General features: G+C 39.6%; 4 protein-coding genes across 8 annotated transcripts in view; all 4 read left to right on the top strand.

The window, feature by feature from the left end:
• Positions 1-12: 12 nt before the first annotated feature.
• On the top strand, positions 13-2,093 carry LOC136242080 (tyrosine-protein kinase SRK3-like). Its single transcript, XM_066033460.1, has 2 exons — positions 13-573; positions 649-2,093. Exons 1-2 carry the CDS (start codon positions 158-160, stop codon positions 1,799-1,801), a joined length of 1,569 nt encoding a protein of 522 aa, XP_065889532.1. The 5' UTR covers positions 13-157; the 3' UTR covers positions 1,802-2,093.
• A 588-nt stretch (positions 2,094-2,681) lies between these two features.
• Positions 2,682-4,954, top strand: LOC136242822 (tyrosine-protein kinase Src42A-like). The gene is made up of 2 exons (XM_066034312.1): positions 2,682-3,481; positions 3,536-4,954. Exons 1-2 carry the CDS (start codon positions 2,742-2,744, stop codon positions 4,686-4,688), a joined length of 1,893 nt encoding a protein of 630 aa, XP_065890384.1. The 5' UTR covers positions 2,682-2,741; the 3' UTR covers positions 4,689-4,954.
• A 5,720-nt stretch (positions 4,955-10,674) lies between these two features.
• LOC136242680 (tyrosine-protein kinase-like) lies at positions 10,675-16,203 on the top strand. Its single transcript, XM_066034124.1, has 2 exons — positions 10,675-11,687; positions 14,810-16,203. Exons 1-2 carry the CDS (start codon positions 10,747-10,749, stop codon positions 15,942-15,944), a joined length of 2,076 nt encoding a protein of 691 aa, XP_065890196.1. The 5' UTR covers positions 10,675-10,746; the 3' UTR covers positions 15,945-16,203.
• A 1,610-nt stretch (positions 16,204-17,813) lies between these two features.
• LOC136242697 (trichohyalin-like) overlaps positions 17,814-22,372 on the top strand; it is a 51,915-nt gene continuing 47,356 nt past the window's right edge. For all 5 annotated transcript variants that reach the window (XM_066034144.1, XM_066034145.1, XM_066034143.1 and 2 more), the window contains exon 1: positions 17,814-18,678. In XM_066034144.1, the coding sequence (XP_065890216.1) occupies positions 18,127-18,678 (552 nt within the window). In that variant the 5' untranslated portion in view covers positions 17,814-18,126. The remainder of the gene's footprint in view (positions 18,679-22,372) is intronic.

The following is a 22,372-nucleotide window of genomic DNA, read 5'->3' as shown; positions in this document are numbered from 1 at the left end:
ATTGTAGGGCGTGTACTACATTATTGAACACGAGACTGCTGAAATAATTCGCAAGATGGCGACGTAAAAATTTTTGCAGCTTCTTTTTAGTAAGGCAAATGTGAAGGTCGTTTAGTCAAGCAAGTCGTAGTGGTCATAAATTATCTACTGCCTCGAGATGGGGTGTAATCAGAGCTCGGAGAAAGATGATTCAAAGCCGGCTACGAATCACAACTCGGCTGTGCCGAATGAGTATGTAGACGGCCAGAACAAGGGTGGCGATGCTAGTTCTACTGCAATCGGAGTAAACGACGTCACTTCTCCCAGTATCAAGGGCCCTGCAGATCCGTCGCGTGAACTTCCACCAGTGCCGCCCGAAAGTCCTTCAGCTGAGGACGAATCGAATCTGTTTCTTGCTCGCTTTTCATATGAGGCGAGAACATCAGAAGATCTCAGTTTTAGTAAAGGAGAAAAGCTACTCATTATTGGCAACACTGATGGCGATTGGTGGATGGGAAAGTCGTTATCGACTGGCAAGGAGGGGTACATACCACGTAATTATGTTGCTCCTCTGTCCAGCTATGAATCAGAAGAGTAAGTGACAGTTACATAAACTGTTACCCAAATGTTTATTCTATCACTATGTGCTTTTGTTTTCTTCATTTGTAGTTGGTTTTGTGGAGACATACACAGATCAGAGGCTGAGAAATGGTTGCTGCGACCAGAAAATCCTAATGGAGCTTTCCTACTTCGTACCAGTATGACGCAGAAGAATTCATTATCATTGTCTCTGAGAGACGTGGACACTGTAAAACATTACCGCATCCGACGACTTGATGATGGTGGCTACTACATTGCCAGCAGAATAACATTTCGTACAATCCAAGATCTTGTAAATCATTACAAGAAAGATGCTGATGGTCTAGCACAACGGTTATCTGTTCCATGTGTCCGCTATAACCAACCAGTTACCAAGTCTCTTAGTTACAAAGATGAGTGGGAGATCGACAGAAATTCGTTACAGTTTGACAAGAAGCTTGGTATGGGTAACTTTGGTGAGGTATGGTCAGGCCTGTGGAACAACAGCACACCTGTGGCTATAAAGACACTGAAACCAGGCACCATGGAAGTAGAAGATTTTGTTGCAGAGGCCCAAGTGATGAAAAAGATCCATCACCCCAATTTGCTCCAGTTGTATGCAGTGTGTACTCTTGAAGAGCCTATTTACATTGTCACAGAGCTGATGAAGTATGGTGCACTACTTGACTACATGCGTAAGGGAGATGGAAAGTACCTCAAGTTGCCCCAGCTTATTGATATGGCTGCCCAGGTAGCAGGAGGAATGGCTTATCTTGAGGAACATTCTTACATCCACAGAGATCTTGCTGCCAGAAACATCTTAGTTGGTGAAGGTAATATTTGTAAAGTGGCTGATTTTGGGTTAGCACGTGTCATCAAAGAAGACATCTACAATCCCCGAGATGGCACAAAGTTCCCAATAAAATGGACTGCACCAGAAGCTGCTCTGTACAATAAGTTTTCAATCAAAGCTGATGTGTGGTCATTTGGCATAGTAATCTGTGAGCTACTAACATTCGGTGCCATGCCTTATCCGGGTATGAACAACCGTCAGGTTTTGGAAGCTGTGGAACGTGGCTACCGTATGCCACCCCCAGACAGCTGTCCCGATGCTCTCTACAATATAATGTTAAGTTGCTGGAAACGTGAGCCGGACAACCGACCAACCTTTGAACATTTGAAATACCAATTGGAAGACTATTTTGTGTCTGCCGCAGAAGGTGCTTACAAACCTGTTGAGTAGTAAGATTTAGTCATGGTAGGGTTTGTAGAGTTTTGTAGAATAAATGCACACATACTTGCAGACAACTGAAAATGGAACATCTATTATTTTTTTATATCAACTTGGTACATGCACACTTCTCTATTTTTCTGTATTTGTTTTTCTGTATTTGTTTATTATTTATCATGTGCTATATATTATGATTTAGTTTCAACTTATTTGGGTGTTATGTTATGTTGTAGTAACTGTCTGACATCTAACTGAAATATATTTTAACAAGTTTTAATTAAATATCAAGTTTTCCATCATAGAATCCTTAAAACATCAAAGTGTGTCAACCCACTGACCTGTATAACCATGATTGGTCAGTGTAGCAAATGTGAACATGTCATAAAAGTGTTGACCCTCTAGATGAATATGACACAAACAACTATAGGGTTTCAAGTGCTTTATGTGCACATAGTCTGGCAATGAATCATTGACATATTTTGTTCTAAATAGTGCCAATTAGGAAGCCATGATGTTAAACACTAGTTACTATCAAAATCCTCAGTTGGAACTTCACCCATCAGTTTGAGTGTGCTCCTCATGGCACATGAATGGATTCCCATGCATCTCCCAAAGCAAAATCAACCATTATCATTTACTCATGTGCCAGTAATTAGCTGTAAATGAGCAGTGTCTACTGAGTCAAACTCAAATCAAGGTAAAGCATATTATGGGTTCTGGTCCATTTATTTGTGTGGGCGATTATAGATCACGTGTGCTCTTCAGTTTTGATGCTTCCACGGAGATTTGTAACTATACTGATGATGGAATACCTTATTGGTGTGAGCAACGACGCTAATTACTGCATATTACTGTTTGCGAGGAAGTTTACGAGAATACACGAAAATGTCACGGACAACTCATTGCGTAATCGGTGAAGGCACGCCCTAGCTTTGGGGTGGAGTACACCGGTATGGCTACCAGTAACTCTGTTGAGCCAGACAAGAAAACCAAAAAATCTTTACTGAAGCGAATATTTGGGGGAGGAAAACAGAAGAAAAAGAACTCTGCAGCAAGCCATCCCGAGACTCGTCATCCAGAACTTTCTGCAACAGATGCTCCTTCAGATGTACCACAACCAAACACGAACTCACAGCCAAATTATCCATTGTTTGTGGGAAAACATGCATACTTATCCCAGACAGATTCAGGCCTAGGCTTCACAGAAGGAGACCTGCTCTATATCCTAAATAAGGATGACAAGGACTGGTGGTTCGCTAAAGCTAAACATTCTGGTCAGGAGGGATACATTCCCAGCAATTATGTTGCGGAATATGAGTCTCCAGATGACCAGAGCAAAGGAGAAAATGCTAGCTCTAGCACAGATGGAGTGGTGACCTCAGCTGGTGTCACTACTAGCATACAGCCAGATAGCACTCAGTCAGATAGCGCTCAAGCAGTTGTACCAAATGAAGTTGCACCTGTGCCATTGGATAGTCCTCCTCCACCTGAAGATGAGGAGAATGTGTATTTAACTCTATTCCCATATGAGGGAAGGACACCAGAAGATCTTGGCTTTAATAAGGGAGAAAAGTTGCTCATTACTGGCGACATGAATGGGGACTGGTGGATGGGAAAATCATTGACTACAGGAAAAGAGGGATATATCCCACGCAATTTCGTTGCTCCCCTCAATAGCTATGAGTCAGAAGAGTAAGTAGTTTATTTTTCTGTGTCAGTATTTATTACTTTATTTTTGTTTTATAGCTGGTTTTGTGGGAACATCATTCGCTCAGAAGCTGAGAAATGGTTGCTGCAGCCAGATAATCCTAATGGTGCCTTTTTACTACGTACCAGTGGAACAAAACAGAATACCTTTTCGTTGTCTCTCAGAGATGTAAACACTGTGAAGCATTATCGCATCCGACGACTTGATGAGGTCTACTTCATCACAACCAGAGCAACATTTCGTACAATCCAAGATTTGGTCAACCATTACAGGAAGAGTGCTGATGGGCTGCCTGTGCAGTTATCTGTCCCATGTATAAAACTTTATCAACCATTAACCAATTCTCTTAGTTACAAAGATGAGTGGGAGATTGACCGAAGTTTGTTACACTTTGAAAAAAAGCTTGGTATGGGTAACTTTGGCGAGGTGTGGTCAGGTTTGTGGAACAGTAACATTCCTGTGGCTATCAAGACGCTGAAACCAGGCACAATGAAAGTCGAAGACTTTGTTGTAGAGGCCCAAGTTATGAAAACCATTCGTCATCCCAACTTGCTGCAGTTATATGCAGTGTGCACCCTTGAAGAGCCTATTTATATTGTCACAGAAATGATGAAGCATGGTGCACTGCTTGACTACCTACGAAAGGGAGAAGGAAAGGATTTGCAATTTTCTCAGCTAATTGATATTGCCGCCCAAATAGCATCAGGAATGGCTTATCTTGAAGAGCATTCATATATCCATAGAGATCTTGCTGCAAGGAACATCTTGGTCGGTGAGGGGTTAGTTTGTAAAGTAGCTGATTTCGGGTTAGCACGCATCATCAAAGAAGAAGTCTACAATCCTCAAGAGGGTACAAAGTTTCCAATAAAGTGGACTGCACCAGAGGCTGCCATGCACAATAAATTCTCTGTTAAGTCTGACGTGTGGTCATTTGGTATAGTTATCTATGAGCTAATAACGCATGGTGCATTGCCTTATCCAGGTATGAATAATCGTGAAGTTCTGCAGGCTGTGGTTCAACGTGACTATCGAATGCCACCACCAAAGAATTGCCCCAATGCTCTCTATGAAATAATGCTAAATTGCTGGAAGCGTGAGCCAGAAATTCGACCAACTTTTGAGCACTTGAAATACCAACTGGCTGACTATTTTGTGTCTGCCGCAGAAAGTCCCTACAAACCTGTTCAGTAGTAAAATGTACTATGTGCAAAAGGGCTATAATTGTGTATAGCTAGCTAGCTAGCTAGCTAGCTGTGTGTAAGTAAGAACTATTGTATTGCTTAGCTATCATGTGTGTGCACTATATTGCATGCAGCTTGTTGTCTCATACCCAGACTGCTTCTTTTTTTGTTACTTTTGTGTTTCTTTTTTTCTCTATGTTTCTGCTGAAATTACTTATGAACGTGTGCATGTGCATACACTGGTGTTTTTGTTATCATGGATATATATCAGTCAAAGATTACGTACACACATTTATTGTCAGTTAACTTAGAGAAACACAGTGCATTGTAAGGTGGTACAGTTGCAGTACCTAATTCTACTGAATTAGGTTAGGTAATCCTAAGACTGCAGTACATGTTGCTGTCAGACCTTCAGTGCTGGTCACTGTAAAGTGATAATAATAAGTTGTCAGCTGTGTGATTCATGGCTATGCTATATTTATAGCTCCTTTTCTGAGGATAACCTGGTCTGCAGATTAAAGATGTTATTGTTCAATGCTAAGTATTTAGCTACCGATACAGGAGCGAGTAGGACAAATGACACGACTCGAATCTACAATTTGCATGGGGGCGTTTAAATGGGGGTAGTGGTAGCTGACTAACTAGCTAATGCAAACTCATGCAACATACAAAACAGTTAATCTATACGGCTGGGGATGTCGCCCACCAGCCTTCTGAAACTGCATTGTATAGACTGAATGCTATTGCATATAATAGCTTGAAATAAAGTAACCTCCATAGCAGCTGCTTTTTTCCACCATGTAGGGGAGGCAATAGCCCCCCTAGCCTATGTAGAATCACATTTGGCAGGACATACATGATCAGTCTTCTCAGTCAAGAATAGCTATGGAGATCATAGTTGTTGATTATTGACAAAGAATAGCTATACACTATTCTCACTTAAATGCAATACTTTTAATTTTGTTTACTTTTTGAAATAGAAAAAAAATAGGACTCCATGCAAATTCTGTAGCTAGATGTCTAAAATTTTACTGGAATGATGCACACAGTTGCAGCCAGAATGTAGTTAGCTATGTAAGATTATTGTGATGTAGTATGGACACCATCATATTATGTACAACACTTCAAATGTGTTTCATTCGAAGTTCAATAGTCCACCATCTAGCACCAATCTTTCTGTGTGTGTAACTTAACAGAACGAAAATGTTTTCATACAGCAATACAGATCTCCCCCCCCCCCCCCCCCCCCGTATTATTATTATATTATAGTATTACTGTGCAGACCTCTGAAAAGAGTATGATGCACAGATCACAAACAAACAAACAAACAAATAGCTTAATCAATATTATTAATTGTTGCTAGACCAGCTAGTCTTTGCTTAAATTGACCAATGTCCTTAGAGTCAATCACGTGTTGGGGTAGAGAATTTCAGAGTTTGATAGTGGAGGGAAAGAAGGAATATAGATAAGAATCAATTCTTGTCATTGGTTGTATAAATCTCTTGCTATGGCCTCTTGTATCATGTAACATTGGTACAGGTGTTAGGTAAGAATTTGCTGAGATGTCAATGAGGTGATTAGTGATCTTCTACATTCAGCAAGGGTCGGCCAGTTAAGGTTTGTTAGCATTTGTGTAACATTGGCATAATGGGAGAATTAAGTTATTCATCACAAATCTTGCCTGCTTGCCTCTGACTTCTTTCATATTGATATCCTTTTGCCGTGTGTGGTGACCAAATAAAGGCTGCATAATCTAATATAGGCTTTACCATCGCTTTGTAACAGTTACTTTTAATTTCAAGTGGGCAGTTATGCAAATATTGTTGCAGAAATCCTTTGGTTCTGTTAGCCTTGTTGGTAATTTGCTTTATATGTTCAGACCAAGTAAGATTGTGACTAATTACACCTAAGTACTTAGCATGGGCAACTTCCTTAATTTCTTTGTTTTGAATTTTATATTGGTTTAGAATTGGATGTTTTTTGTTGGTTATTCTGAGAAACTCACACTTTTGAGGGTCAAATACCATATTCCATTCATCAGCTCACTTTCCAAGAGAATCCAAATCTCTTTGTAACTGTTGGCAGTCCTGCTCTGAATGAATAGTAGCATAAAGTAACGCGTCATCAGCATACAGTTTAATTTTGGATAATATCCCATTTGGCAAATCATTAATAAAGCACAGGAAGAGCAATGAGTGCCCTGGGGTACACTGGAAGTTACTGTAGATGGATCACTCTGCTGACCCTCAACTATAGAACAAAATGTTGTATCCAGTCAAGTAATTTTCCTCGGATACCATAATGATAAAGTTTGTGGAACAAATGCTGGTGGGATACTTTGTCGAATGCCTTAGAGAAGTCTAAAAAAGCAATGTCAGTCTGCTCATTTTTGTTTAAGTTCTCAGCAAAATCATTTACTGTTAGCAATAACTGAGTTTCACATGATCGTCCTTGGCCATTTACCTCTTTCCAGTCTATAGGTAATACACATTGATGTAATGAAGCTTGGAATATAAAAGATAAGGATGGAACAATCTCTTCACAGGTTTCCTTCAATAGATGTGCAGGTATTCCATCAGGCCCACAGGCTTTATGTACATCCAGGGTCCTAAGCAGTTCAAGGACACCATTAGTTTTGACAAGAATTGGGTTGATGTCTGGTTTCGATTGTTCATGTATCATGGGGAGAGCTTCTTCTGTTACTGGAGTAAATACTGAGGTGAAGTACTCGTAGTGCTGGGTGATATACATTTTTCTTATGTCATATGTCATGGTAAAATTTATTCACGATATGAATATATATCACGATATAGTGTATTTGATAGCTTACAAGTTACTATACTTAGTCTTAAGGTTGAATCTGGGATACCTGCATCCTTTGTCATCTATCTATTACAATTGTAATTGCATTGGCTCTTTGAACTACTGTTCTTACTTCCCACTGCATTGCATTGACCATTGTAAACATATCTGTGTATTTACCTAGCACCTTTCAAAATGGTAGAAAGTATACTAGATTGGATGTACATGTTACCAGAATATATAATGATATAACTACACTTTCAATGAGGGTGCAGTGCAAGGCTTGGCAAAACTATAGAGGCACCATTTTATAAATTTAAATAGTACTGGGTAGGTCACATGAGTTCTATCACGATAATAATTTCTAGCTATCATATCACGACATAAATAAATATATCACAATACAAAATATATTCATTATATTGCCCAACACTATGAAGTAGTCATTAAGTATTTGAGATTTAGTAGAACTATCATTAATTACACTGTTTTCAACCTTTAAAGGTGCTACACCACAATGGTCTTTCTTTTGACTCTTTATAAAGTTCCATAACCTTTTTGATACAGTACCATTGGAATTAACTAATCCTTCAATATAGTTATTGTATGCATTGTGACTTTCTCTTTGGACCTCACGTTTGAAACGTCAATAAGAGTCTCAGTTCCTATTGCAATTGGATTGTCTGGTTAGGTTATACAAGCGCTGCTTTTTGCGTGATAAACGCTTTATGCGATTGGTTACCCATGGTTGTTTAGTCCCAGTGCTAAAGTGCTTGGTTGGTACATGGGATAAACAGTCAAAACATAAAATATCAACTGGCGTAGACAAGGAGTACTTGCTTAAGAAGGTGTTACTAAATTGGTTTATAATTTCTTTTATGCCTACCATATCTGCCCCTGTAATTTTTACCCTAGGAATAATCAGTAAACGCTGCCTGCCCAGTAATAATAATTAATAAATAAATAAATTATACATAGAAGAATTTGGGTTATGCCGGATGGCTAAGTATTAGTTTAAAAGGAAGTGGGGGGGGGGGGGAGCTACAGACCACCCCGCGCACCTACTATATGTGTGGGTGTATGTTGAAGGCACTGCTGAAAAGCAGCATCATGTGTAGTACTGAAACAGTCTCCCTTTAAACAAAAAGAGTAATTATCAACACATGCAGCACATAATGTATCTGCACGCAAAAAAATTGTCAAGGATGTTAGCTATATAATTAAAGGAATAACTACAGTTGGCTGTTCTATTACAGGGGTGGATCTAGGATTTCAGAAGGGGGAGTGCCAACATGGACATTTATATATGGTAAGAAAGTTGATACAGCTAGTGTGACGCGGAGCATGCTCTATCTAGGGGGGTCTGGGGGCATGCCCACACAGGAAAATTTTGCAAATTTGGCCTATTGAGATTGAATTTGGTAGTAATTTTGTGTGAAAAATGATGTCACTTTGTTTATGTGATACCATTATTCCCCTACAGCTTGTCAATATAACTAAAGGGCGCAGCCATGTAGCTAAAATTTAATCTTAGACTAACATCTTAAAGAACTATAGTAGTGGAACATATGGTATCAGCTGCACATGATCAATTTTAGTGTTTTGAAGTATATATAGCATAATTCACAGTCTCGTGGCTCAAACTACACTAGCTGTCCAAACAGTAAAGAGGGTTAGTGTGAGTGGAGAGGGCAAGTATACTGACTCACCAATGTACATGTGTGGAGTGCATGTGCACTCAGCTGTATAGAATTCTCCAGCTAGGGGGGCTCTAGATCTGGTGGCATATATACTCCTGGACCCCCTAGAAATTTTTGGAAAATGGCTATCACAAGGTTGAATCTAGAAGCTATTTTTAACCAAATCAGTGTAGGTACAAGATGAATGAGTTCAGTTGGAAGTAATTTTACAGAAGTATACAATGTTTCTTGTTATTGGATTTTAAGAAAATGTATAATAGTGGCTTGTCAAAGAGAGTATAGGTAAGGCCAAGGAGAATATTTAACACACAGGATTGGATCTACTTCATATATAGCCACTGTTCTGTGGTGCAGGTTGCTATTTCAATCTAACTTTTAAAATGATGGATCCATCCTTCAACTAGCTAGTCTACAAATACAACTAGTTTTTGGCCACAACCAACCCCTTTTTACCACACAATGATCATGACAACATATAAATGCTGCAGTATCGTTTAAGCTTAAAGTTGAGCTTCAAGGGATTTGATAGTGCAAACTCCAGAAGCTGCTATAGATTTAGACAAATGTAGTGTGGGATTTGATCAAGTAAGGGAAACAAAAACAAACAGCTCTCAGATGTTGCAGCCTTGTGAACTTTACCATGATTGTATTGCTAAGAAATTCAGTTCACTATTATATAAGACTATTGTTTTACTTGCAAGAGAAGCATTTCAACCCAAGAATCAAGTTTGTAGCAGAGCCTAAAATAACTTAAACTATTCAACAGAAAAGATTATTTTCAGAATAGATTTTCAATTAATGATGTTTTATGCAATTTATAGTACATTAAAGGTATAAATCTTTTACCTGAAGTGATTGGTATATGGCAGGATGTTTGGTACAATGGTGAGGGTAGTAGTGCACAGGTCTAGAAGAATAGGTTTAATTTCAGCTTACACTGTGGTAACTTCTTGAAAATTAGTTTTAATGATGGATGTTCTATTAGAGTAGTTGACTGTTCTATTAGAGTATTTCGGATTTAGCAGCTTCTAAGGTAAGACTTACTCCAAAAGTATAATTTTGAACCCCTCTTAGTAATTCTTGGATAAGATTAGCTATTCCCCTTGCTCTTTCCATCTTTTCATTGCCCATACATGTGTATAAAATGTAACTGTACCTGTACTACAGCTACTAGAAGCTTCCTAGTTTGCTCATTGTAAACTTTTGGAGGGGGGGTGCTTCAGCCCCCCAAGCACCCTCCTAAATCCGCCCTTGTATTAGAGTATTTAGTAGTTTCAAAATTTAGGCCACCTTGCACCTGCAGCTTCTTGCTACACTGAAATGTTGCTTTGGTTCATCCCTCCCCCACCCCCTTCGTAAAAATTCTGCCCTTGTGACTGACAGCTGACTTTCTCCTTTAAATGGTCGCAATGATCATGACATAGTAGCCCGAGTAGCAGCCTGCAGCTCTCCCAGCATCCGCCCACGCAATCCGTTCGTAACGTCATAGCCAATCAGGCCGTCTCACGATATCTCTCGCACTGCAACTAGCGCTGCAATCTAGTCAGCGCCGTCAGTAGTCCCTATATGGCAGAAAGTGGTGGAGTAAGCAAGGGAGTAAGAGTAGAGAAGGACTGGCAACAGATCAAGGATGAAATATCGTGTTCTATTTGTGGAGATCTTCTTTGTAATGCGAAGACCATCCCGTGTTTGCACACGTTCTGTAAACAATGTATAGAGAGGAGTATAGAGTCTAACAAGGAGGCACTTAAAGTCCCGTGTTGTCCACTATGTCATGCGTCACTACTTCAAGGCGAAATCGTAGAATCTTTTCCAATAAATTTTCTTCTGGAGGAAGTGATGAAAATCTTCACAATGAGTAAAACCACAGCCCCAAGAAAGGTACTACTGGATAACTGCAGTTGTAAGAACACCCTCACTGTGGTATGGTGTGTGACGTGTCAAGCATTGTTCTGTTACGACTGTGATATGACACATGAGAAGCACAAAAATGTTATGATTGGGGACTTCTTGCTAAACCCTCAAGAACATTTGGTAGTAAGCACAGACTCTATTGTTTTAGAAGCATTGAAAAGTTGTGACACTCATGCAAAGCTGCTAATCCTGTACTGTCAGACTTGTAACAGATTGATCTGTCGAGACTGCACTTTAAATGATCATCACGGCCATAATTTTATTGTACCACTTGACAAGGAAAGCCTCAAGAACAAGCCAAAGCCACTGGGGCTGAAAAGAATATTTGGAAAAGTGATGTTTAAAAGCAATAAAGTACAAATGAGTTACTCAAACCCCTCTTCAGCAGCTATACATACTTATTTATTGTGTGTTGCAAAATATGATTACCTCTCTCGGACAGATACTGATCTTGGCTTCAACAAAGGAGACCTACTCTACATCTTAAATGCTGATGACAAAGACTGGTGGTATGTAAGAAGTAAACTATCTGATCAGGAAGGTTATGTACCCAGCAGTTATGTTGTAGAATATGGGTCCTTGGATGCTGAAGAGTAAGTATGTAGGAAATGGTACCAATTCAATGCCTCTGTGGTGTTTTATGTGTAATTTTCCCCAGTCTCAGTATTATTCACCTCTCTTACAAGACCTGGGACACCAGAGGACATCTCAAAACAATCCATATACTATCCTTTTATAGTGTCCTCAAGACCTAGGACACTAAAGGAAATCCTAAGGCAGTACAATAAGTGTCCCAGGTCTTGCAGGGACTTGGGTGAATACAGGGACCTTGGGGGCAATTTCAGATTAAAGGACTTGTCTGGGCAATCTTGGATCTATACAGATAACATGTTTTTTTCTATAATATTGGGATATACTCTAATAAAACAGTCAAATATCAAATGATACAGTAGTACCGTTCAAACACTACAGTAGTACTGTTTAAGTAGGAAACCCCAAAAATGCTGTGTGCTGCCTGAAGTGCTGCCTTCAAAGGTCATTCTAGAGACATCTTACATGATGAAAATCACCTTAATAGAATAATATTAGTCCATCTACATCAAACACTGCATTGAAAACAAGAAAACACTAATAGGTGGCCGGATATAGAATTTTTTAAAATCGCTAAAACTCAGATTTTAGACTCATTGCCAGCCTGTCTGCCTGACACAGTTGCAATCCTAGAGGCCAAACGAAGCAACCCATGGCCACCATTTTATGATACAATAACAAACTCACCAGTGGGATGTGCCTTTAGGGGTTCAGACGAGTTTGTGCCCTCTGTGCCTTGTCTTTCCTTTTATCTTCTGTTGCAATGAAACCATATAGAGGCATTAATTTTTCCTATCAACACTTTCCTTGAGCAGCGTATTTAGATGCTGCAAAGTTATTTAAGGCTTTATGCTCCATAGATGCCTGTAACTTCACAATAGGTTCAATGCCACGCCTATTAATTAAACATGATCTTGGTTGATTAATAATGATCAAGTGCTGAGACCACACCTCTTAACAATCTACCTTAATGACACACCCTGTTATTATTGGCCTAGCTGTATTCATAACACTAGCACAACGAAAATATGAAATAGTGGCACCCCCACTGACTCGAATTACTCTAATAGAACAGTCACATGTATATAACTGTATGCTATAACAAAAAACTAGTATATTAAATATTAAAAATGAAGTATCCAAGCGATGAAAATAATGAAACAAGAGATGGGTGATGATATTACAGCATAGCTCAGTGGGAAAATCCCTACTTTAGCATTGAACAAAATAATTGTTATAATATGCCAAAGTAGGGATTTTCCCACCAAGCTAGCTATGTAATACCATCATTCATCTCTTATTTCACTATTTTTTATTGCTTGGATCCCTACTTCATTTTTACAATAGAACAGTCAAATATACTCTAATAGAACAGTCAAAAACTACTTTAATACTGTACTCATAGAACGTAATGATGTAGTAGAGTGTTAAATTTCAGGGCACTTCCACTGGTGAAAGCATATAGACCAGTTATGCAATGGAAACCTGAGTGTGAGCTATACTACTCAGTTTTTGATCATTGGAATCAATAGACTTCCTATATTAAATTTTATGGTGTACAAAGTACATCCTGGATCCTAGACTGTGTGGCTCCTCAGGCAGTTGCCTAGTCTGTAGATTAGTGGTCTGGGACTTTTCTGCATTCAACAGAGTTTTAGCAACATCTGACCATAGATAGAGGGGTACTAAAATCAGAAAATCAATAGGTGGCTCCATCCCTGTTTCTGACTCCCTGTTAGGCCATGAAAGTTATTTATATGTTTCTGGTTCCCTTTCTATTTTTTTGCTGAACAGATTACACAATCACCTTACAATAATTTCATTTATCACTGAAAGGTTTTCATGTTTTGTAAACACTTTTTCTTTATAAAGCGCACTAACTTTATACAATAACTTAATTTTTCCCTATAATTCCATGTACTGCTATGTCAAATGTAGTGTACCACATCCAAAGTTGCAAAAAAAAAGAAGAAAAACCCTGATCACCTGGTCAATTTTGGGGAATTGGTAGGACTAGAAACATATAATTAACTTTGCACAGCCTTACAGAGGCTTTCAGTAGCCTTATTTGTGAGTCCCTAGTGGGATAGGCACCAACATACCACTTTGAAACCTCAGATCAAAGGAAACCACAGGGTTATATTTCACATATTTCCCTGACCACAGGGAAAGATCTCACCTGTGGTTAGATATAGCCTGATCACAATGCATTTCTGAGGCTGCAACTACAAAGCATCAGTTCCCTTTGATTCTTTATATTGAGCTGCTTAAAGTTTGCATTGTGGGTTTGAGTTTAGCATTAGGCTTAGCTAGCCATGCGATCATTCTGTTTAAGGAAAAAATAATTGAATGAGTCATCAAGACGTAGTTCAGCTACTATGCACCACTAAATAATTGTTTGGACAGTGTTGGGGATGGTTTTCTATATAGCACATTTCAACCATGTGACAAGATTGCTTACACATTCTCAAGGTCAGTAACCTAATATACTCTTCAGCACTTACTTTGACTACTTTAGACATCCTTAACTGAGTTACTTGGCTAGAAATGGTACCACTAAAACCAGCTAAACCCACAATTATTTCTTTTTTGTGAATACCACAGTCCAAATTTAAACCCACCAGATACCTTTGTATAAAGGTAATGTGGTGAATGTAGATTTGTCTCTTCACCTATATTAGGTAATTTAGGTGAGCATACCTAGGTGGTGTATATTTGCACAAACACAGCCAAGCTGTGAGAAAAAGTGTAGCCTAAAAGACCTGGGTAAAAAAAGTTGTGAAATCAAAAGTGGTGGCTAAGAAATGGCTGCAATGATGTTGATGCTAATAAACTTTAACAATGGACTCGGCCATTATTAAAATTTAAAGTTTTATTAAAGTTTTCTTCCCTCATAACCGTGGAATAAGTCTTAAATGAAATATTATAGCAATCTGTTGAGTTTTGAAGTAACCAAATATTCAAGGTCTCGAGGTCTTTGCCCCCAGACGCCTGCATCTGTAACTCAGTACTGTTATTGAAACCCCCTTTGGCTACATTTCTGTAAATGTCAGTGATTATGTTTTGTTTATTATTCCGTGTCAAAAAAACTTGATTCACATTTTTTTTGCATTTTGTGGTGTAGCTGGTATTGTGGAGACATGTGTCGTTTAGATGCTGAGAAGCAGTTAATGCAGCCAGGAAACTCCAATGGTGCCTTTCTAGTACGACAAAGGAAATCTTTTGTCCTGTCCATTAGAAACGCAGATACTGTGAAACATTATCACATTAGACAACGTGATGACAGTAATTATTATATTAACAGAAGGGTAACATTTCTAACTATCCAAGATCTGGTCAATCATTACAAGAAGGATGCTGATGGTCTAGCACAACAACTACGTGTTCCAAGTGTTAGGTTAGACCAGTCAGAAATCAAGTCTCTTTATTACCACGATGGATGGGAAACTCAACGAACCTCAATACAACTTGAAAAGAAGGTTAGCTTCTGGAGTAAATACAGTGAAGTGTGGTCAGGTCTGTGGAATAACAGTACTGTAGTTGCTGTCAAGGTATTGAAACCAGAGTTTGTTAACTTGTCAGATTTTATAGCAGCAGCTAAAGTTATGAAAAATTTCAATCATCCCAACTTGCTTAAGCTATATGCGGTATGTACTCTTGAAGAGCCAATTTACATGGTCACAGAGTTGATGAAGCATGGAGCACTACTTGACTACTTGCGTAAGGGAGATGAAAGGTATCTCAAACTGCCACAGCTTATTGATATAGTTACCCAGATAGCTGGAGGAATGACTTATCTTGAAGAACATTCTTTTGTTCATGGAGATCTTGCTACCAGAAATGTCTTAGTTGGTAAGCATAATATTTACAAACTGGCAGACTATGGTATTGCTGACCTTATCCATGATTCCTCTTTGCCTTGGGAGTTTGTGATGGGAATTAAATGGGCTGCACCAGAAGTAGTACATCATCATAAACTTTCCATCAAGTCAGATGTGTGGTCATTTGGTATAGTGATCTGGGAGGTGCTGAAAAAAGGTGCCATGCCATATCCTGGTCTAAGCTCCCACCAAGTGTTAGAAAATATCGAAAAAGGTTATCGCATGCCACCACCAGACAACTGCCCTGACAATCTCTACCAAATAATGATGAGTTGTTGGAGACATGATCCAGACTGTAGGCCAAAATTTGAACACTTGGAATGTCAGCTGCAAGATCTTATGTCTGCTATAGAAAGTGTTGATAAAATCCCATTGTGATTTATTTGTCACAAACACACACAAACACACCATACAGACAGTAGTGTTTAACAATTTTGTGAGTTCCTGTACTTGTCCGTGATATTAAGCAACTTTATCAACTCCTTCCTATACACCAATTCATCATGGTAACGGCTACATAGTTTATATCTTGTCTGTATGTAGCTATAATATTATATGTATTGTATTTAATGTTCATGTGTGGTCATATGTAATGCAGTTTCAATAAATAGACAATGGTGCAAAAGGCCATTGTCAGCAAGGCTGATTTTCCTATATTTATTTACTTGCACACTGTGTGTATAGTACAACCTTATCATTGGTTGTATTCATTGAGACTGTGGTGGCATTTACTTGGAAGCAGTGCCATTCTTGAACCAAGCTAGCTAATTAAATCAGATTGAGTATTTGTGTAAACAAGTTAATATAGTACAGCATTAACCATATCACTAAAGTAACACTTGGAATATATACCAATGTCAAAGATACTGCTTTACTCTAAATAAAGCAACCTGCTTCTTGACTATCCTATTAAAGTATATTCAAGTTTCAGTAGTATTCATGAGATATAGATATTTTCAAAAGTACACATTATTAATACAATCAATATATTTGACCCTATTTTGGAAAACCATACATCTGGGCACATTGGCCAATTTTGTTTTTTATAGCTACAATGAAGCACTGAGTGGTTATCTACCTTGTGTGCAAATTTTGTGACGATACAATGAAGCATTCCAAAGATATGGCCAATTTACTGTCTAATACATTACAAACTAACTTTTCATTATCAGTTTATAGAACTGAATAGTGATCAGATGTGACAAATTGATGACAAATCACTTTGTTGACAAAGATCACCATTCTTACAATCTAAAATTAATGAAAAGAGATTCTTGAGAGTTAATTAAATCACTTGTAATATTGTGTAAAGACAGGAAAATGTTTGGTTTTGGGAATGAACAAATCACCCAATTTGTAAGTTAATTGTTGTCCCACGCATTTTGAAACTACTACATGGTCTGATATAATTCAGTATATCTCCTAGATAAAAGAAGCTATGGGTATGAAATTTCACAGCAAGAAGGCTAAATAGTTGCTTTATCAGAATATGTAAAAAAAATAATTTTAAAAAATCACTGAAATTTTCAATTGAGAATTCCCACAAATTTTGCATATGTGCCTAGATGTATGGTTTTCCAAAATTAGTGGAAAACAAGGTGAATTCAGTTTCATAGCATTAGCTACATTGTAATTTAACAGTCCACAGAGCAATTGGAACATGCATTAGTATATATTTAAAAAAAGTCAAAATTACTTAGCTTATACGTACTTGACCTTAAATCCCTTACTAGCTAATCTAGATAACTTGCATTGGTACACAACATGTTAACTAAGCTATGAAGCAAATTGGCTGTCTCTTAATGACCTGAATTCTGTTAATTACAACTACTTGGCAATGGTATCTACTATAGTTAAGCCAAGCAAAGTCCACTAACTGCAAGTAAATCTTGACCCATTGTGTATTTGGTCATGTCAATGTAAACCAATTCTTTGTGTACAACATACGTATCAGAGTATGTACCTACCACCTTACCACATTACATGCACATGTCAAGCAGCTGACAATATGCACACACATTATGTGGCTATATATTATGCATGCTGCAGTACCAGCACATATTATTATTATATAAAGCTGTCTGTCTGTCTGTCTGTCTGACGGTCACGCTGCTTACTCACCAGACTTGGCGCGAATCGACATAGTCTGTGCTGATAATGAAGCGCTCATCATCCGCCTACTCTAAGATTGTTATCACGAGTTTACGCGTGCTTCCGTTCGGTCTCTACAGCGGGTAGAAGGCCAAGGTGTAGAGAAAACTTGAGCAACATTCCTTTGAAAACCACAGCACATACTGTTCAAGTGGTAGAACGCCTGACTAGCGTGTAAGAGGTCGTGGGTTCAAATCCACGTGTTGACAGATTTTTTTCTTTCTACTCAGTACCTTTTTGTGAACACCTTTTTAAAACACGACTTTTAGCTCATCATATCTTGGCATGCAAAGCACGTATCGAGGCGGGACTTTAGCGAAATTAAACGCCCATCATCTGGCAACTCGAGTGTTGTTGTAGCAAATCAATACGTGCTTTACATACGTTTCAAATAGTGTTGTACAGTACAATGCCAAAGCTCAAGCGATCAACGTCTTCACTCCGCGCGTCTCAGGCAAAGAGACGCAAACGAATTCAACGACAAGACAGGAATAAACGATGGCAAGCACAACTACGAGACACAGCTGCTCGAAGAGAAGCCCGTCCAGACCCGGTAACAAGAAATGAAGAACAACTACGAGACACAGCTGCTCGAAGAGAAGCCCGTCTAGACCCGGTAACAAGAAATAAGGAACAACTACGAGACACAGCTGCTCGAAGAGAAGCCCGTCTAGACCCGGTAACAAGAAATGAAGAACAACTACGAGACACAGCTGCTCGAAAAGAAGCCCGTCTAGATCCGGTAACGAGAAGTGAAGAACTGCAACGAGACACAGCTGCTCGAAGTGAAGCCCGTCTAGACCCGATAACGAGAAGCGAAGAACAACAAAGAGATGCCCGCCTAGAGCCAACCACAAGGAGGGAGGAGCGACAGCACGACCAACTACAGCACCAGCTGGCAAGAGCTGATCCACTATACCGTGCACAAGAGCAGCAGATGGAGAACACACAAAGACATCAGGTACGTGCAAGCACACACCTTAGCTTTAGATGCCTTGATTACCAGCCACACAATTTCTTTAGCACAACTGATGTAGGCACACTTAGCATAGAATGTTCACATTGTGATGCATTAAAGTTTCCTGGGGAAACCGAGTCCCTTTGTTGTTCAAAAGGTAATGTCCAACTAGAGCCATTCCCTCAACCACAGCCGTTCTTACTGCACCTGTATGAGGGTACAGATAGTGATGGTAAACATTTTCTAAACAACATACGTAAATATAATTGTGCATTCCAAATGACCAGCTTTGGTTGTAATGAGATAGCTTTCCCTGGCTTCAACCCCTCCTTTAAAATACAGGGTCAGGTATACCATCGTATTGGTAGCATGGTTCCCTCAACAGGTGAGTCCCCAAAATTTCATCAAATTTATTTCATTGACGATCAGGAATCTCAAGTGGCCACTAGGTGTCAAATAGTTGATGGGTTAAGGCCAGACATTGTTAGTGGTATTAATCACCTATTGTATCATGACAACCACTATGTACAGCTTTTTAAAGTGGCTAAAGAAATATTTGACCAGCAGGATGAGCCAATAAATATTAAAATTGTTATCAATGAAACAAAGAGACCTACAGGTGAGCACTCCAGGAGGTACAATAGTCCCATGTGTGATGAGGTAGGTGTGTTGATGCCTAATGAAAATGCAAACAATAGAGACATAGTGTTGCACTACAGGGATGGTGGCTTGCATAGTATTTCAGAACTGCACAGGGGCTATGATCCACTGCAGTACCCACTGATTTTCTCTCATGGTACTGATGGATGGCACATCAACCTAAAACTAGCTAATAACAAAAAATTAACGGCTTTAGTGTATTACCGCTACCACATCATGGTAAGGCAAAATGTATCTGTGTTGCTTAGGGCTAAGCGACTATTCCAACAGTTCTTGGTAGATGCCTACTGTAAAATTGAAACTGAACGGTTACAATTTCTGAGACGTGAGCAGAAGGCACTCCGTGCTGACTGTTATCAGGATCTACGAGATGCAATCGTAGATGGGGATGGGGACCCTAGCAATGTAGGTCGTAGGATTATCCTTCCATCGACATTCACAGGTGGGCCACGCTACATGCATGAGCGCCAACAAGATGCCATGACTTACGTTAGGAAATATGGTCACCCTGATTTATTTATAACCATGACATGTAATCCCAATTGGCCTGAAATTAAAAATAGTTTGCTTCCAGGTCAGGAGCCCAAGGATCGTCCAGACTTAGTGGCTCGAGTGTTTAGACTAAAGATTAAGAAAATGTTAGAAATGTTAAAAACCGATATGATTTTTGGAAAACCACGGGCTTGGCTGTACTCAGTAGAATGGCAAAAGCGTGGTCTACCACATGCTCATTTCTTGGTGTGGTTAATTCCAGAACACAAGATAACACCTGATAAGATTGATGACATCGTATGTGCTGAAATCCCTGACCTGGCTATTGACCCTGACTTGCACCAGATTGTAATGTCCAACATGGTGCATAGACCCTGTGGTAGCATCAATCCTACGTCTCCTTGCATGGAGCATGGCCACTGTAGTAAGAAATACCCAAAACCATTCATATCTGAGACCCAACCAACAAGGTACTGATAGCTACCCAATGTACAGGAGGAGAAACCCTGAAGATGGTGGACAGGTAAGTACCATCACCATGAATGTACGAGGCAGTCGCTGTACTCAGGACATTGACAACAGGTGGGTAGTGCCGTACAACAAGTTTTTGTTGCGAGCTTTAAACTGCCACTGCAATGTTGAATTGTGCATGTCCATCAATTCCATCAAGTACGTACTCAAGTATGTACACAAAGGTTGTGACCAGGCAACATTTGCTCTGCGCTCAAATCAGGTGGATGAGATCTCCGAGTATCAGAATGCTCGCTACATCAGCAGCCACGAAGCTGCCTGGAGGATACTGGAGTTCCCCATCCATGAGAGGTTCCCTACTGTACAGCAACTTGCTGTTCATTTAGAAAATGGCCAGCGAGTTTACTTCACTGAAGACACCGCGAGGGACCAAACTTCGGGAGACCCTCCAAAGACCACCTTGACTGAATTTTTCACATTATGTCAAGTTGACAACTTTGCCAAGACATTGTTGTATGTTGATGTTCCAGAGTACTACACATGGAACAACAAGTCTTGGCACAGGAGAAAACAGGGAACACATGTGGCTGGATATCCTGGTGTTAAGCAAGCTCAAGCCTTAGGTAGGGTCTACACCATCAGCCCACGTCAAGGAGAATGCTTTTATCTACGTTTGTTGTTGCATAATGTTAAGGGTCCACAGTCATTTGCTGATCTGAGGACTGTTGATGGTGATCTCTGTAGTTCCTTCCGTGAGGCATGCCTCAAGTTGGGTCTTCTTGAAGATGACAATCAGTATCACTTGGCTATGGAGGAGGCGGCAGTCAGCAACTCACCAGCAAGTCTTCGCACCCTCTTTGCAGTGATACTGGCCTGGTGTGAACCATCCAACCCACTGGAGATATATGACAACCACAAGGAAGCAATGGCAGAAGCATGCATAACCCATACCTGCACGTAGGGCAGGTAACAATGCTAGTATCTTATCTTATATATATATATAAAGCTGAAAAGCTGTCTGTCTGTCTGTCTGTCTGACGGTCACGCTGCTTACTCACCAGACTTGGCGCGAATCGACATAGTCTGTGCTGATAATGAAGCGCTCATCATCCGCCTACTCTAAGATTGTTATCACGAGTTCACGCGTGCTTCCGCTCGGTCTCTACAGCGCGTAGAAAGCCAAGGTGTAGAGAAAACTTGAGCAACATTCCTTTGAAAACCACAGCACATACTGTTCAAGTGGTAGAACGCCTGACTAGCGTGTAAGAGGTCGTGGGTTCAAATCCACGTGTTGACAGATTTTTTTCTTTCTACTCAGTACCTTTTTGTGAACACCTTTTTAAAACACGACTTTTAGCTCATCATATCTTGGCATGCAAAGCACGTATCGAGGCGGGACTTTAGCGAAATTAAACGCCCATCATCTGGCAACTCGAGTGTTGTTGTAGCAAATCAATACGTGCCTTTGTTCGCTCTTTATAGGGCGATGAAGGCACTGGTGTAGGGAAGGATCACTGAAAAGTTGAGCTACATTCCTGTCAAAACCACTGATAAACAACTGTGGCGATTTATGCACCTCCCTTAACCCCAAGTTATTATAACCAGCCAGGGTTCAATCCCCGCCTAGGTCATAACTTTTTTTTTCACTTTTGGGACCTTTTTGATGCACCTTTTTGCTCTATCTGTTCCATGCAAGTCTTCATCTACAAACTCTTATGATCAGTTTTTCCAATTACCTCACATAATAGGGACTCTTATAGCACTTTTGGGACAGGGCAGACAAATTGCCAACATATTTGTCCATCTGTGTGTTGGTCCAGTGTGTTGTATTAGAGTAGGTAAAAGCTTCTTTCACCAGTATCCAGAATATCTACATCTTTGTTTTAAGCACATAGGTGTGCACTGACATGAAAAACTGTTTGTTCAGACTTACCTCAATACTGCTGTAGTAATAGGTAGCTTGCATGATTGAACAAATACTACTGTGCATCTGAAAAATGATAATACTGGAACCATGCAGATCCATAGTTTACACCGAGGAACTGCATCTGACCCGGCACAACTGTTTCACTAT

The sequence above is a fragment of the Dysidea avara genome, chromosome 13 (assembly GCF_963678975.1).
Source record: "Dysidea avara chromosome 13, odDysAvar1.4, whole genome shotgun sequence".
NCBI classification, from domain to species: Eukaryota; Metazoa; Porifera; class Demospongiae; order Dictyoceratida; family Dysideidae; genus Dysidea; species Dysidea avara.
Note: the sequence above shows the minus strand (reverse complement) of the source record. Positions and strands in the feature narration are given on the sequence as shown.